Source organism: Peromyscus leucopus, chromosome 1 (assembly GCF_004664715.2).
Source record: "Peromyscus leucopus breed LL Stock chromosome 1, UCI_PerLeu_2.1, whole genome shotgun sequence".
Lineage (NCBI taxonomy): Eukaryota > Metazoa > Chordata > Mammalia > Rodentia > Cricetidae > Peromyscus > Peromyscus leucopus.
Window position 1 is genome coordinate 165,875,432 of NC_051063.1, and position 13,094 is coordinate 165,888,525.

Here is a 13,094-nt window from a genome sequence, read left to right on the forward strand (position 1 = left end):
CTGTAGGGTATCCTTAATACTGGTAGGCCTCAGCCTTGGTCCACGAGCCTTCTCAGAACAAAGCAGGCCGTGATAGGATGCTGGCTTTTGGCTCTGTTCCCTTCTCCCCCTCCTGGCCATTCCTAAGGAGGGAGCAGACTGCAGGGTATGCTAAGGTTGTTATTATCCTGTGGTCACCGCTGACCACACAGCCTAATGAAGGGGACTCTTCTACCATTCTCAGGCTCCAGGCTCTCCCAATCCCTACCAGATGGTCTATCCCGGCCCTCCCAGCCCTTGTGTATGCCTGCTTGTGGGGACATGTGTGAACAGCATCATGTGTACAGCTTGAAAGGTGCAACTCCGAGATTCTCCTGCAGGTCAGGCCCTGAGCAGGTCAGTGCTGGGGTGGGAGGTGGTGGTGCTGGGGTGGGAGGTGGTGGTGCTGGGGTGGGAGGTGGTGGTGCTGGGGTGGGAGGTGGTGGTGGTGGGCCCAGTGGTTCCCCCACCAAGGAAAGGAAGGGGCAGACAGTCAGAGCAGGCATCTCCAGGAAGTGAGCTAACCAAGCCCTGGACTCTGAGCAGAGAACATTCTGCAAGCTGCCTCACCCCAGCCTAGACCACTGCAGTCACCTCCCCCTGCTCTCCCCCTCCTTCCTCCAAGCCCCTCCAATCTGGGCTGCTTGCCTGCCGCAGCCAGAGCAATCCTTCCCAACTATAAATCAGATCGCATTACTCCCCACGTCCCTGCTTCCTCACTTTCCCATCAGAAGCAGGAGAGAAGCCAAACCTGGGCCTCAGTCCTCAGTGCAGCCTGCAGGGCCAGGGCCTGGAGAGAGCCATTTCTGCAGTCTTACCCCATTTCCCTCACCCTCTACCTCGGCCCTGTCCTCCTATCCCTTTTCTCCTGGAGACTCTTCCCTCAGCTCCTTCTCATCACTGGAATTTCAGCTCTGACCACCCTATGAAACGCCCCCTTTTCTTCGAGTTATGGTGCAACCAGTATGGCTTTGTTTATTTACATCTGTCTCTTGCAGACCAAGGATCGGACTATTGGTTAGTTCTGTATGCCCGAGTCAAAGCAGGGCTTCCTAGTACCTAGTAAGTGCTAGGTTAAGCTGCTGAGTAAGAAGACCACTGTTCCTGGCAGAGTAACAGCAGCTTGGTCCAAGGCCTCCAAGACAGACTTTAGTGTTTAGGTGGCACCTGAGTTCTCAAGGTGTCTGCCTGGGTAGAGGTGCTGAAGGCTGTGGGAGGATCCGATGCCGGGGAGTGGACGGCTGTGCCATGCCCACTCCATGCCAGGACCATGACTCCTGGAGGGCTTTTCCAACTATAGTCCAGCAAGTCTTGCCAATTCATGAGCCAGAGATCTGGGGGCCTAAGCTCTGCAGGGAGAAAGCAAAGAGGCTCAGAGAGGGACATGGCAGCCCTGTGGAGGTCATGGGTGTGGTGGCAGCTAGCCAAGGCTGCTGGCTCCAAGCAGGTGCCTCACTTCTGCTCTCGGCTGCTGAGAGCCCCATGAGGGGCCTTGGAAAGGAACACACCAGTTTTCAAGAAAGCCTGGTACGTGGAGGGCAGAGTGACCTTGGGCAGCCTACTGGCTCCCTCAGAACCTCTCAGATGCTGGTCGTCGTTGTAGCACAGAGGCCCCTCATCAGAGGCTGGAGACCTCCATATAGTGCACAACAGCCTTGTAAACTGTAGAGTTCTTCATAGCCACTCAGTGTTTGTGCCAACCCCGACAGCTGTTCTCCATGGACTCAGCTGCTCAGCACCTGGGTGGGTGCATCAAGATGAGGGCCTCTCTGAGATGGTACCGACTCCAGCTTATCCCAGGATGTTCCCGAGAGCCTGCAGCTGCAGATCACCCAGAAGCTACCTAGAACTGCCCTTTGTCGGTGCTGGTGTTCCCTAGTGGCTCCGGGGATGCTGCTGAAGCTGGGGCAAAGTGGAAATCAGGACTGAAGATGAAGGATGATGAATGAATCTGCCTTGCCACTGTGAACGTACCAAACAGGAGAGTGCTAACTACCTGCACATTCTTAGCTTTGTGTGCTCGTGTGTGTGAAATCAGGGATGATATATGATGAATGAAGACACACAACCTCAGGCATGTTCTTTGGAACACCACCAGGCTAGTGGAGACTATGGAGACAGCTTCTATGTTCTTCATCCTTGACACCACCTCTTTATAGCTGGGTGACCTGGAGCAAGTTACTTAGCCTCTCTGTGCTTGAACAGGAAAGAAGTCCCTAAACCTGGTACCTGCACTCAGGGATAGTTGTGCAGGGGGCGCTATGAGCAGGGTGCGCAGTCAAACAGGAGTTCACACCTGTGATGGACAGCGGGTGGGTGAGCTCCCTCAGACAGCATGCACGTCTGTCTACTGTGTGCATCTGTGGGCAGATCTGAGCAGGCAATTGGAGTATGGTGTGGGTAAATCTCGCAGGGTGCTGTCGGTATGCTGTGACACTGAGGTGTGACACTGTCCATGAAACCGGGTGTGTGTCTCTGGTCATGTGTACTGGGCAGGCATGCCCTAAGGAGTAGGCAGCTGTGGGTATGCTTCCCTTACAGGACCAGCTGGGGGAAGGGACATATGTCTATCTCAGGTGCTTCCATATGTGGGGGCTCATATGGAAAGGGGTGTGTGTGTGTGTGTGTGTGTGTGTGTGTAATCTATAACCCTCAGCATTCGATTTGGGAATATACAGACTCTCTACAAATACAAATAGCACCCCACCATGTGTAGAAAGAGTGGGGAGCACTCTGGGAGAGGGGCTCCTCTGGGAGGAGCAGGACCCCATTTGGGATACATGGGGGTAAGCAGGGGTGGAATCCGGGTTTGGGGATGGGGCAGTGGAGATGAAGGGTGGAGGAGGGCGAGGGGAGAGGGGCGGAGCTGCGTTTGGGGGAGGATGGGCGAGGTTTGGGGGCGCGGGGAGGGGCGATGTCTCTCTGCGGGCTCCTGGAGGGAGGGGAGAGGGCGGAGGGAGGGAGGGAGGGAGAGAGAGGAGAGCAAGAGAGAGAGAGAGAGAGACCGGGTGAGGGAGAGACAGCTAGTGCGAGAGAGCGAGCCGGGTGGCAGTGGAGGCGCCGAGCGGGGAGCAGGCGGCGGCGCGGCGGCCCCAGGCAGAGGAGGAGGAGGAGGCAGAGCCGGCGGGAGCCGCGGCGCCCGTAGCCCGGCCGGACCCCAGCCCCGGGGCGGGCGAGGAGGGGCGCGCGGGCGCGGCAGAAAGGGGGGCGCGCTGCGGATGGCCGGCCCGGCCCGCGGGGGGGTGAGGTCCGCGGCCCCCCGCCCTCCCCCCAGCCCTCGCCCGCCCCCTCCCCGGCCCGCTCGCCCTCCGGGGCGGTGGGGCATGGCCTGAGGGTCCCCGTGAACGGGGGGTGGGGGTGGGGGAGGGGGGAGGGCCGCGGGCGCCGCCGACCGGGACTCAGCAGCCCCGCCAGGCAGGTAAGGGCACCGGGCACCCCAGGTGGGTTCTGGGGTAGGGTGCAGCTGCGAGAGCTGGGGTTGCGGGAGAGGGCGGGGGCGCCCCCGATGTCCTTGGCCTGGCGCCGGCTCCAGCCTGGGTGTGCATTTAGGGTGTGTGTGTAGGGGGGTGCGGGTGTGGAAGGGAGCGTGGCCCCTACGGGTGACATCAAATTGGGTTGCGACCCAGTCCCGGGTGCCCCGTCCCAGATCGCATCCTTGCTGGGAGGGTGTGACCCATCCCCCACGTGCTGCGCCCCCTAAGCTATACCGGTTTCTTAGGCTCTTCAGGGCCACCGCTGGGTCCCGGTCCCCGCCTCCCAACCCTGCCGGCCACTCCCCCGTCTCGCCCACTCTGGCGCACCTGGGCCCCTCCCCTAGGTCACCCTGGTCCCGAACCCCTCCAAGCCCAGGGTCTGGGCCAGAGCGTCCTACGCCGCCTAGACCCGCCGCCCCTTCCAGGCATCTCCAGTTCCTTCCCACTCGCGCCTCGTTTGCCCATCGCACCTCCGGTCCCTTCTCCGCGGGCCGGCGCGCCCCCTCTGCTCCCGCCCCCAGTCCCAGCTCCCTCTCTGACCTGGGGCTGTCCCCTCACCAGTCTTCCTGCCTCAGCCCCAACTCCCGCCTTCCTCCACCTCCATTCATTCTCCCAGGGCCCGGCTCTTGGCCGCGCCAGCGGTCCCCTGTCCCCCCGCAGCCTCGCAGGGCACCCCCTCTCTCCCCATCGCCAACCCCCCCTTTGCCGATTCCTCAGCCCGTCTCGGTACCAGCTGCGTGCCAGCTATTCTTAGCCGCCGAGCTTTTGATTCATGCCGCCCCGGCGGAGTGTGCCCGCTCCCTCCCTCGAGGCCGGAGGGGGAGGGGCCGAGCTGTCCTGGGTGTTGGGGCAGTGGTGCCCGCGCTGTGGGTCCGGCGCATGCTGACCTTTCATCCCACCTGCCACCCCGTTCCTGTAGAGCTGGGGCTACAGAGGGGATGTCAGCCAGGGTCAGCCTAGGGGGAGTGGCTGAGGTCACACTGCCAGGCGGGATGTGGTGTAGGGCGGTCACTGGACTGAGCTGGAGACCCGGAGTCTCCTCCCAAGCCCGGCGGGTTGGGCAACAAGACCAGGTACCTGGGCGAGGGGCGGGGGGGGGGGGCTTCGGAGCTTGGTCCCCACGAGGGGGAGGGGTCCTCAGCCCGCGGTTAGACGCCTGCTCGCCTACAGTTCTTGGAACTCTCTTCCTTAAACATTCCGTCTTTCCTTCCCCAACCCTCCTCCCCCCCAGCCCATCCCCACTCCCCCAAAGTCAGCAGTACCCTCCACTGCTTCCCATCTCCATGGCAACGGTGCAGGAGCCGGGCCTGGTGTGGGGTGGGAGGGACCAGACCAGACATTCTGCTTTCCGGTTCTAGAGTGGGGAGTTGGGGGTAGTGAACAGCAGAGAAGAGGACCGCATTTGGAAAGGAGCCACCCCTCAGTAGACCACTTTGAGAGGGACGACCCTCCCACCTCCTGGTCCCCCAGATTGCTGCAGCCCACTTCTTAGCCTCCTCCCCAGCCACCCCACCCAATCCAAGTTCTTTTCGGTGGAGCCACGAGTACCAAACAGTGCCAACCCACCCACCCTGCTGTGCCAGTCCTGAAACACACCCACAGGTCACCTGCAGCTGCCCACACCCACCCAGGCCACCACAGCTTGTCACCTGGACCGTCCAGCCAGAACCAGCCTCCCTATCCACCCACACATCCTCTTCACATGCCCCAGTAACCTCTCATAGGTCCCCTGGGCACAGCTCAGGGGAACTTCTCTTTTCTGTACATCCACCCACATTTGTATCCCTCGATCCCCTCCAGGGACAGCTCATTCCTCAGCAGCAGCCCTCCAAACATGTGGTCAGCCACACTTCAGTGAAGTCACCAGCTCTCGGGCACCTCCTGCTGCCCCAGGCTCAAAACTCACACCTCCATCTCTCCCTTACTATAAAAGCCATCCTAAGCCTCCCTGGGGTGAAGAGGCCAGGCTCTGGCCAGGAGGGCAGGATGCCGAAGTGGATTGGTCCACCTGTCTGTCCTTAGCTAATTTTAGCTTCATTTTCTGTGGCTTGACAAAGTGGGCCAGTAGCTCCCGCGGTGATTCTGTGATTTCTGGGACACACTGGGTCAGCCACAAAGTGGAGCGCAGGGGGGTGGGGGTGGGGGCTGCACGCAGGGCCAAGGACAGGGAGGAGAAGGGTGCCAGGAAGGCTGCGGAGGTGGTCTGAGTTGGTCTGTGCAGAGGTCTGAGGGTATGCCTAGCCTCCCTTGCCTCCCAGGGCAGAGGGAACAGGCTGCCACTGTGTCTGTCACTGAGTGGTACTGGTAGCCTCTGAATGGCTCTACACTGAGGGACACCCTTGCCTTGCCCAGCTGCCTGTGATGCTGCTGTCCCCCGTCGCCCCGTGGCCCCACGATGACCCACAGCCCCGCGACAAGCGAGGACGAGGAACGCCACAGTGCCAGCGAGTGTCCCGAGGGGGGCTCAGAATCCGACAGCTCCCCAGACGGGCCAGGGAGAGGCCCCCAGGGGACTCGGGGCCCGGGCAGCGGAACACCTGGTAACCTGGCCTCTACCCGAGGCCTCCAGGGACGCTCCATGTCTGTCCCCGACGACGCCCACTTCAGCATGATGGTTTTCAGGATTGGCATCCCTGACTTGCACCAGACGGTGAGTGGCTACTCACCAGTCAGCTGACAGACACACTGACCAAGTCTGTTTCCCACCCCCAATCCCAGCTCCAGCTGGACTCTACTTCTTTTCCAACTACCCTTGGCCCTCAGACTCTCGACCCAACCTAGCCCTGGCCATCCTGTCTCCCACCAGAAATGCCTGCGCTTCAACCCTGATGCCACCATCTGGACAGCCAAACAGCAGGTACTGTGTGCCCTGAGTGAGAGCCTACAGGATGTGCTTAACTACGGACTGTTCCAGCCGGCCACCTCAGGCCGGGATGCCAACTTCCTGGAAGAAGAGAGGCTGCTAAGAGAGTACCCCCAGTCCTTTGAAAAGGGGGTACCCTACCTGGAGGTGAGACTACAGAACTCTTAACAGAAGTCTTACCTTGGAACACATCCACTCTGACTCCAAGAGAACCCCAGTGGGCACTTCAAGACTTCCTGAGAACTCACAGGAGAGAGATCCTGAGTCCAAATCGCCAGCTGAGTTGGCTCTTTCCCTTTCCTAAGCTCCCTATGCCATCAGCTGGTGAGGGAATCCCAACTACAGTAGTTACTCTAGAACATTCTGAGTGTGTGTGTGTGTGTGTGTGTGTGTGTGTGGTGTGTTACACTTACAAGGTAGGCGTTATAGTGCAATAGACCTTGATGACCTGCTACTCTTGGAAAGGTGACTCTGCCTAGGGCCATTTCCATGCTAACCCTGAACTCATGGGAGGAAGGGAGAAGTGTCAAACATTCTCCAACAAAGAGTCTGATTACAAATCTGTGTCTCTTCAAACCCCACCCCGGTCTCAGTTCCGCTACAAGACCCGAGTCTACAAACAGACCAACCTGGATGAGAAACAGCTGGCCAAATTGCACACGAAGGTAAGAGTGCCCTGACAGAGGCCTCCCCTGGGTGTGCCCCCTGCACCCAGAGCACCCTGTCCATCACCTTTTCCAGTCTTTCCCCAGCAGCTCTCCTCTCTGCCAGTTATGCCAAGTCCTCCATTTGACTTTGAATCCTGTTTGGAGACACCCATCTATCTCCATCTAACCCCTTCACACTTCCCTCTATGACCTCACTTGCCCAAACTGATGCCATCTGTGCCTGGTGTGTGCATTTGCAGGGGTGGTGGTGATGGTGGCGGCGGTGATGATGGTGGCGGCGGTGGTATGAGTGGATGGGAGTAGATGTGAAGGCCAGAGGACAATTTGGGGGAGTCAGTTTTTTCTTTCCACCATATGGATCTTGGGGATGGAGCTCATAGGGTCAGGCTTGGTGGCAAGCACCTTTACCTGATGAGCCGTCTCACTGGCCCCACCTTATTGTCTGTCATTGGTCTGAGGCTCACCATGTTGGCCAGACTAGCTGACCAGGAAGGCCCAGGGACGTGCCTGACTCCACCCCCCAGCCCTGGGATTACAAGCGCGCACCACCACCCCTGGCTCTCTCATGTAGGTTCTAGGGAATCAAACTAGGGTCTTTGCATGACAAGACTTCACTTCTAGCCCTCCAACCCACTCTTTTAACTCTGCCTTCTCTGCTCAGAGCACTTAGGGCCCTTTCCTTACCCTGCCTCAGTCAATTTCCTGCCTAGGGAGTATTTCACAGACACCCACAATTCCCCAGTCCTATAGCCTATATTTCCATCAACCACAGACCGCCTTTCCTCTTCAGCCACATTTATCCTGCTGGGTCCTTTCCCTCCAGACCTTGGGTGATATCCGCCCTGTGTCTGCCCTAGTCTCCTAGGAACTAGGAGGAAGTTAGGAGGCTGATGTTGCCAGAGGGAAACAATTCTTGACGTTTAATGGAAAGAAAGTGTCCCCCCTTTTCCCCAAAGCTTCTCTGTCCCACACCATCCACTCACTTCTTTCCTCCCTCCCTACCTGTGCCATTCACTTTGGGAACAGTAACCATGTTCAGCTCCTTTGTGCATGTGACAGTGTGAATTGAGTCACACTGCAGACACAGTACAAAAATCCCATTTTATCTTCTTAAGATTTATTTTATTTTTAATTATGTATGTGTCTGTGTCTGTGTGTGGGTATGTGCATGTAAAAGCAGGTGCCCAAGGAAGCTAGAAATACCAGATCCCCCTGGAGCTGGAGTTACCTGCCATTGGTTGGTGCTGGGAACTGAACTCAGGTCCTCTGTAAGAGTAGCAAGCTCTCTGAAAAGCTAAGGCTTCTCTCTAGCCCCCATGATATGTTTGTAAAATCACATTTATTTATTTATTTATTTATTTATTTATCTATCTGTCTATTTATTTATTTATTTATTATTGTGTGTGTCTGGAGATGGGGTGGAGATGGCATGTTCATGTTATGGCTCATGTGGAGGTCAGAGGGTAATTTCTAGAGCTCATTTTTCTCCCTTCACAGACGTTCTGGGGATCAAATTCAGGTTGGCAGACTTGGCTGCCAACACCTTTATGGCTGAGCTACCTCATCGCCCCCAAACCATGATGTTTTTCTTGTGGATCTTTGTGTATCAAAACAGTAACATTAGGGATATATTCTTTTAAGAACATGTGTCGTCAGGATGCTTTTCAACACAGTTCACAGTTCCCCTTTGTCTTGGGGTTTTTATTACTGTGAAGAGACACCATGACCCTTATGGCTACTCTTATAAAGGGAGACATTGAACTGGGGCTAGTTTATAGTTTCGGAGGTTTCAGTCCATTACTGTCATGTGTGGAAGCATGGCAGCACCCAGGCAGACCTGGTGCTGGAGAGGCAGCAGAGAGTTCTACATCCCAATTAGCAGGCAGAAGGAAGAGAGAGTTCTGAAACCTCAAAGCTTGCCCCCAATGACACACTTCTTCCAATAAGACCACAGCTACTTCAATAATACCACTCCTTAGGAGCCTATAGAGGCCATCTTCATCCAAACTCCCACACCTTCTATTTCCAAATATTCCTTTGAAGACAGGGTCTCACTGTGCAGCTCAGGCAGGCCTAGAACTCATCACCCTCCTGTCCCTGCCCCCAAGTGCTGAGGTGACTGGCGTGACCCACCACACCAGGCTTCCTTTTCGCCTTGGGAAGGGGCTGGCTGTGTACCCACCGGGTGGTGCTGTCTCTGATTGCTGCTCCCTTCACTTGACCCCCGATCTCTCTGATTCCCCTGCCTTTCTTTGTATGTGATCCAGACGGGGTTGAAGAAGTTCCTGGAATATGTGCAGCTCGGGACGTCCGACAAGGTGGCAAGGCTGCTGGACAAGGGGCTGGACCCCAATTACCATGACTCAGATTCAGGAGGTAGGAAGAGGCATGGGCTGGGAAGGACTGGGGTGAGGAGCAGGGTTGGGTAGAGAGGACAGGGCACCTCCTCAACCCCAGAGGGTGAGGCTGAGGGACCAAAGGTTGTAGGGGGCTGAGCTAGGAGACCAGGGTGGAGTCTAAGAGGCAAGGGCCAAAAGTCCTGCCTCTGAAGGTCTTCTCTTGTCCTTCAGAGACACCTTTGACCCTGGCGGCCCAGACTGAAGGCTCAGTAGAGGTGATTCGAACGCTGTGCCTGGGTGGGGCTCACATAGACTTCAGGGCCCGGGATGGCATGACAGCGCTGCACAAGGCTGCATGTGCTCGGCACTGCCTGGCACTCACGGTGAGGCTGCTGTAATCCCCAGATGGTGGGACCCATCTCCTTTCCCTTTATTTCTCCAACCCCATTTCCTTCATTTCTGTTCAAAAGAATCCCTCTTCAGCCAGGTCTGATGTACACCCCTACAGTCCTAGCATTGAGGGGTTCAAGGCTGGCCTAGGTTCCATGAGACCCTATCTCACTGCCCTCCAGCCCAAACAGTACCTCTGTTTCCCCACCACAAAATCTGTTTCTGCACTCTGGCAAATACACAGTTCCTGCTGTCAGTCTTCCAGGTGCCCCAGCTTAGTCTAGAAGCTGGTTGTGACTCAGCCTGGGCAGGTCCACATAAGCTTCCTCCTTGGGCACTCAGAATGGCCCCCTTCCCTCTTCCCATCCAGTATGCACCCTACCTCTGCCTCCCCAAAGTACCTACCCTTAAAGTCCTTAGGACACAGAAAATGAGTCCCTGCTATTCGAGAAGTCCATCTCCATGCACACCCTGGATTTGCTCCTCAGTTCATCCTTGCTAGCTCAGCACCTTACCTCCCAAAACACTCATTTTCACAGGCAATCCAGATCCTTCTTCTCATACCTAAGACACAAAATACACCTCCCCGAAACCAGGTGTGGAGGCACAAGCCTGGTATCTCAGCACTTGGGAGGTAGAGGAAGGAGGATGAGGAGTGTAAGGTCAATCTTGACTACATAATGAGTTTGAGGCTAGCCTGGGCATCATGGGACTCTCTCAACAAAGAAACAAAATGTGGTTTCCCAAACAAATAAGCCCTATGTGCCCATAAAATGCACAGAACAAATTTGTGTGCAGTTTTCGTGTGTGTGTGTGTGTGTGTGTGTGTGTGTGTGTGTGTGTGACCCATGAGCAAGCATGTACAAATGTGGCAGCCAGAGAACAACTTTAGCTATCAGTCCTCAGGAACTAGCCACCATATTTCTCCAAATGGAGCTCCCTAATTAGGCTAGTCTGGCTGGCCAGTGAGCCCCAGGAATCCACCTGCCTCTGCCTCTCCAGTGTTGAGATTGCAACCGTATACTTTTTACACATGGGTTATTGAGATCAAGCTCAGGCCTCCACGTTTGCATGGCAGACGCTTTGCCATGAGCCATCCCACCCTCCCGCAGCCCTTGCTTGCAGTCTTATTTTAAAATATTCTTTCTCTTCTGCCTCTACCAGGTCATCTGATCCCTCTTTAGGTATAGGTCAGGATAGGCTGCTTCCAAAGACTGAGGCACGTCCATATTCACAGATGCCCCAGTTCTCATCACACTCTTTCCCCAAGAGCCTTGGTGTAGCCAAACACTTGGCATTTATTGCCAGAACCAAGGGATACTCCGTGTGTGTGTGTGTGTGTGTGTGTGTGTGTGTGTGTGTGTGTGTGTGTTTCTAAATCTTTGCTACCTAACCATTAGATTTAAATGAATCAAAGTGGAATAAAATTAAAACGGCACTTCCATGGACTCACCAGCCCAGTCAGGTACTCATCCCCCCCTCCCCTGTGGCCACCATATTGGATGACATCACCGGAGACAGGTCACTGTAGTGTCTGACCACACAGGGCTGCTATGGGGCTGTCTACCCAGGGGCAGCTGTCAGCACTTGTTCCTACGCAGGTTTAAACTCCTCCCTCTTTTTCACCCTTTCTCTGTTTCCCCTAGAACTCCCACTCTCAAGGAGACTGGCTCAATATTTGAGTTCACCCCAGGCTTGCCTTTCCCAGGCTGCCTTTTGTGGGAGTCTGTGTAGTGCTTCTGCACTTGATCAGGGGCGTTCTTAAACTTAGATCCCGTTTTTCTGTCCATCTTCCCTACAACCATGCCATGTATTAAGGGGCCCATGGTCATGGACACCCTCCAGTGGCTCATCCAGAGTCACCCACTAGAGAAAGGTTGAGCTGCATGTCAGGGTGGGAGGGTCCTGTGGAGGTGTCCACCTTGTCTTCTTCAGGGCTAGGACTCGTGCAGACTGGGGAGAGAGTCTGGCTCAGTCTGGAAGACTGTGGGAGGGGCTGGAGAGGCGCTGTGTCTGCAGAGTACTTGCTGCACAAGCATGAGGGCCTGGGCTCAGTCTCCAGCACATAAGCAGAAAGGCAGAGTGGCGGCACATACCAGTCATTTCAGTGCTGGGGGACGGAGACAGGAGGATTCCCGGGCCCTGCTGGTCAGCTATTCTATCTGAACTGGTGAGCTTACGGGTCAGTGAGAGACTCTGTCTCAAAAAAACAAAATGGAGAGCAACTGAGGAAGTTAATTGGCATTAACCCCTGGCCTCCTCTATGCGCACACACACACAAGCACTGGAACAGAAATGAGACAGGTATGAGCCTGTATGGGTCATTCAAGGCTCATCTCCCTACCAGCCCCTTGGAACTGGAACTGCCATCTGTCCTTTCTTCCTGAGTTGTCTGTCCCTCTGTAGGCACTTCTGGACCTTGGGGGCTCCCCCAACTACAAGGACCGCCGAGGGCTGACCCCCCTGTTCCACACAGCTATGGTGGGGGGCGATCCCCGCTGCTGCGAGCTGCTTCTGTACAACAGGGCCCAGCTGGGCATTGCGGATGAGAACGGCTGGCAGGAAATCCACCAGGTATCCAGATGCAGTCCCGAGCATTGGGGAGAGCTTGGATACCTGGGCTTTGCAGCATCCAAGGGGCTGGGATGAGAAAGAGACGGCAGGGTTTCTTACAGAGAGGAGAGTGACATTAACGTAGTCCACACAGAGGAAAAGGCAAAAGGACTCGGGCAATAGATGCATAGACGAGGCTGGTTGCTTGACTCACTCGGAGGGCCAGCCTGAGTGTTTGTACATTGGAGTAACTGAATGCTTAGCGTCAGGAAGCTAATGTCCTGAGTCCCTGAGCAGGAATAAGGGCAAACACAGAAAGGGTGTGGACGCAGACTTGGAAGGACTCAGAAGAGGTCTAACCAGGCCTATGCACTCCCTGTACCCCCAGGCCTGCCAACGGGGCCACTCTCAGCACCTGGAACACCTGCTCTTCTATGGGGCTGAGCCTGGAGCCCAGAATGCCTCAGGAAACACAGCCCTGCACATCTGTGCTCTCTACAACAAGGTCAGCCCAAGCAACATCCATTTGCCCCTTCAAAGACACATGCTTCACACCAGTTCACTCAAGCCTCCTACCTCTGCAACCTCTGTTCCTTCACCATTTCCACCACCTCTCCATCCATCTACCCATTCATCCATCTACCCATTCATCCATCTACCCATTCACCTATTTATCCACTCACTTATCCATCTACCTACCCATTCATCCATCCACTCACTCATCCACCACTTATCCATTCATCCATCCATCCACACACCCACTCATTCATCCACCCATCCACCTACCCAT

The 13,094-nt window shown here is 55.9% G+C and overlaps 1 protein-coding gene across 6 annotated transcripts in view; it reads left to right on the forward strand.

Moving 5' to 3' along the window:
- The first annotated feature begins 3,250 nt into the window (after nt 1–3,250).
- Nucleotides 3,251–13,094, forward strand: part of Shank1 (SH3 and multiple ankyrin repeat domains 1) — a 49,124-nt gene continuing 39,280 nt past the window's right edge. For 5 of the 6 annotated variants that reach the window (XM_028858839.2, XM_028858840.2, XM_028858841.2 and 2 more), the window contains exons 1-8: nt 3,251–3,436; nt 5,844–6,141; nt 6,298–6,501; nt 6,948–7,019; nt 9,290–9,398; nt 9,593–9,744; nt 12,158–12,325; nt 12,693–12,809. In XM_028858839.2, coding sequence (XP_028714672.1) covers nt 5,887–6,141; nt 6,298–6,501; nt 6,948–7,019; nt 9,290–9,398; nt 9,593–9,744; nt 12,158–12,325; nt 12,693–12,809 — 1,077 coding nt within the window. In that variant the 5' untranslated portion in view covers nt 3,251–3,436; nt 5,844–5,886. The remainder of the gene's footprint in view (nt 3,437–5,843; nt 6,142–6,297; nt 6,502–6,947; nt 7,020–9,289; nt 9,399–9,592; nt 9,745–12,157; nt 12,326–12,692; nt 12,810–13,094) is intronic. The other variant, XM_037200177.1, reaches the window with a different exon arrangement.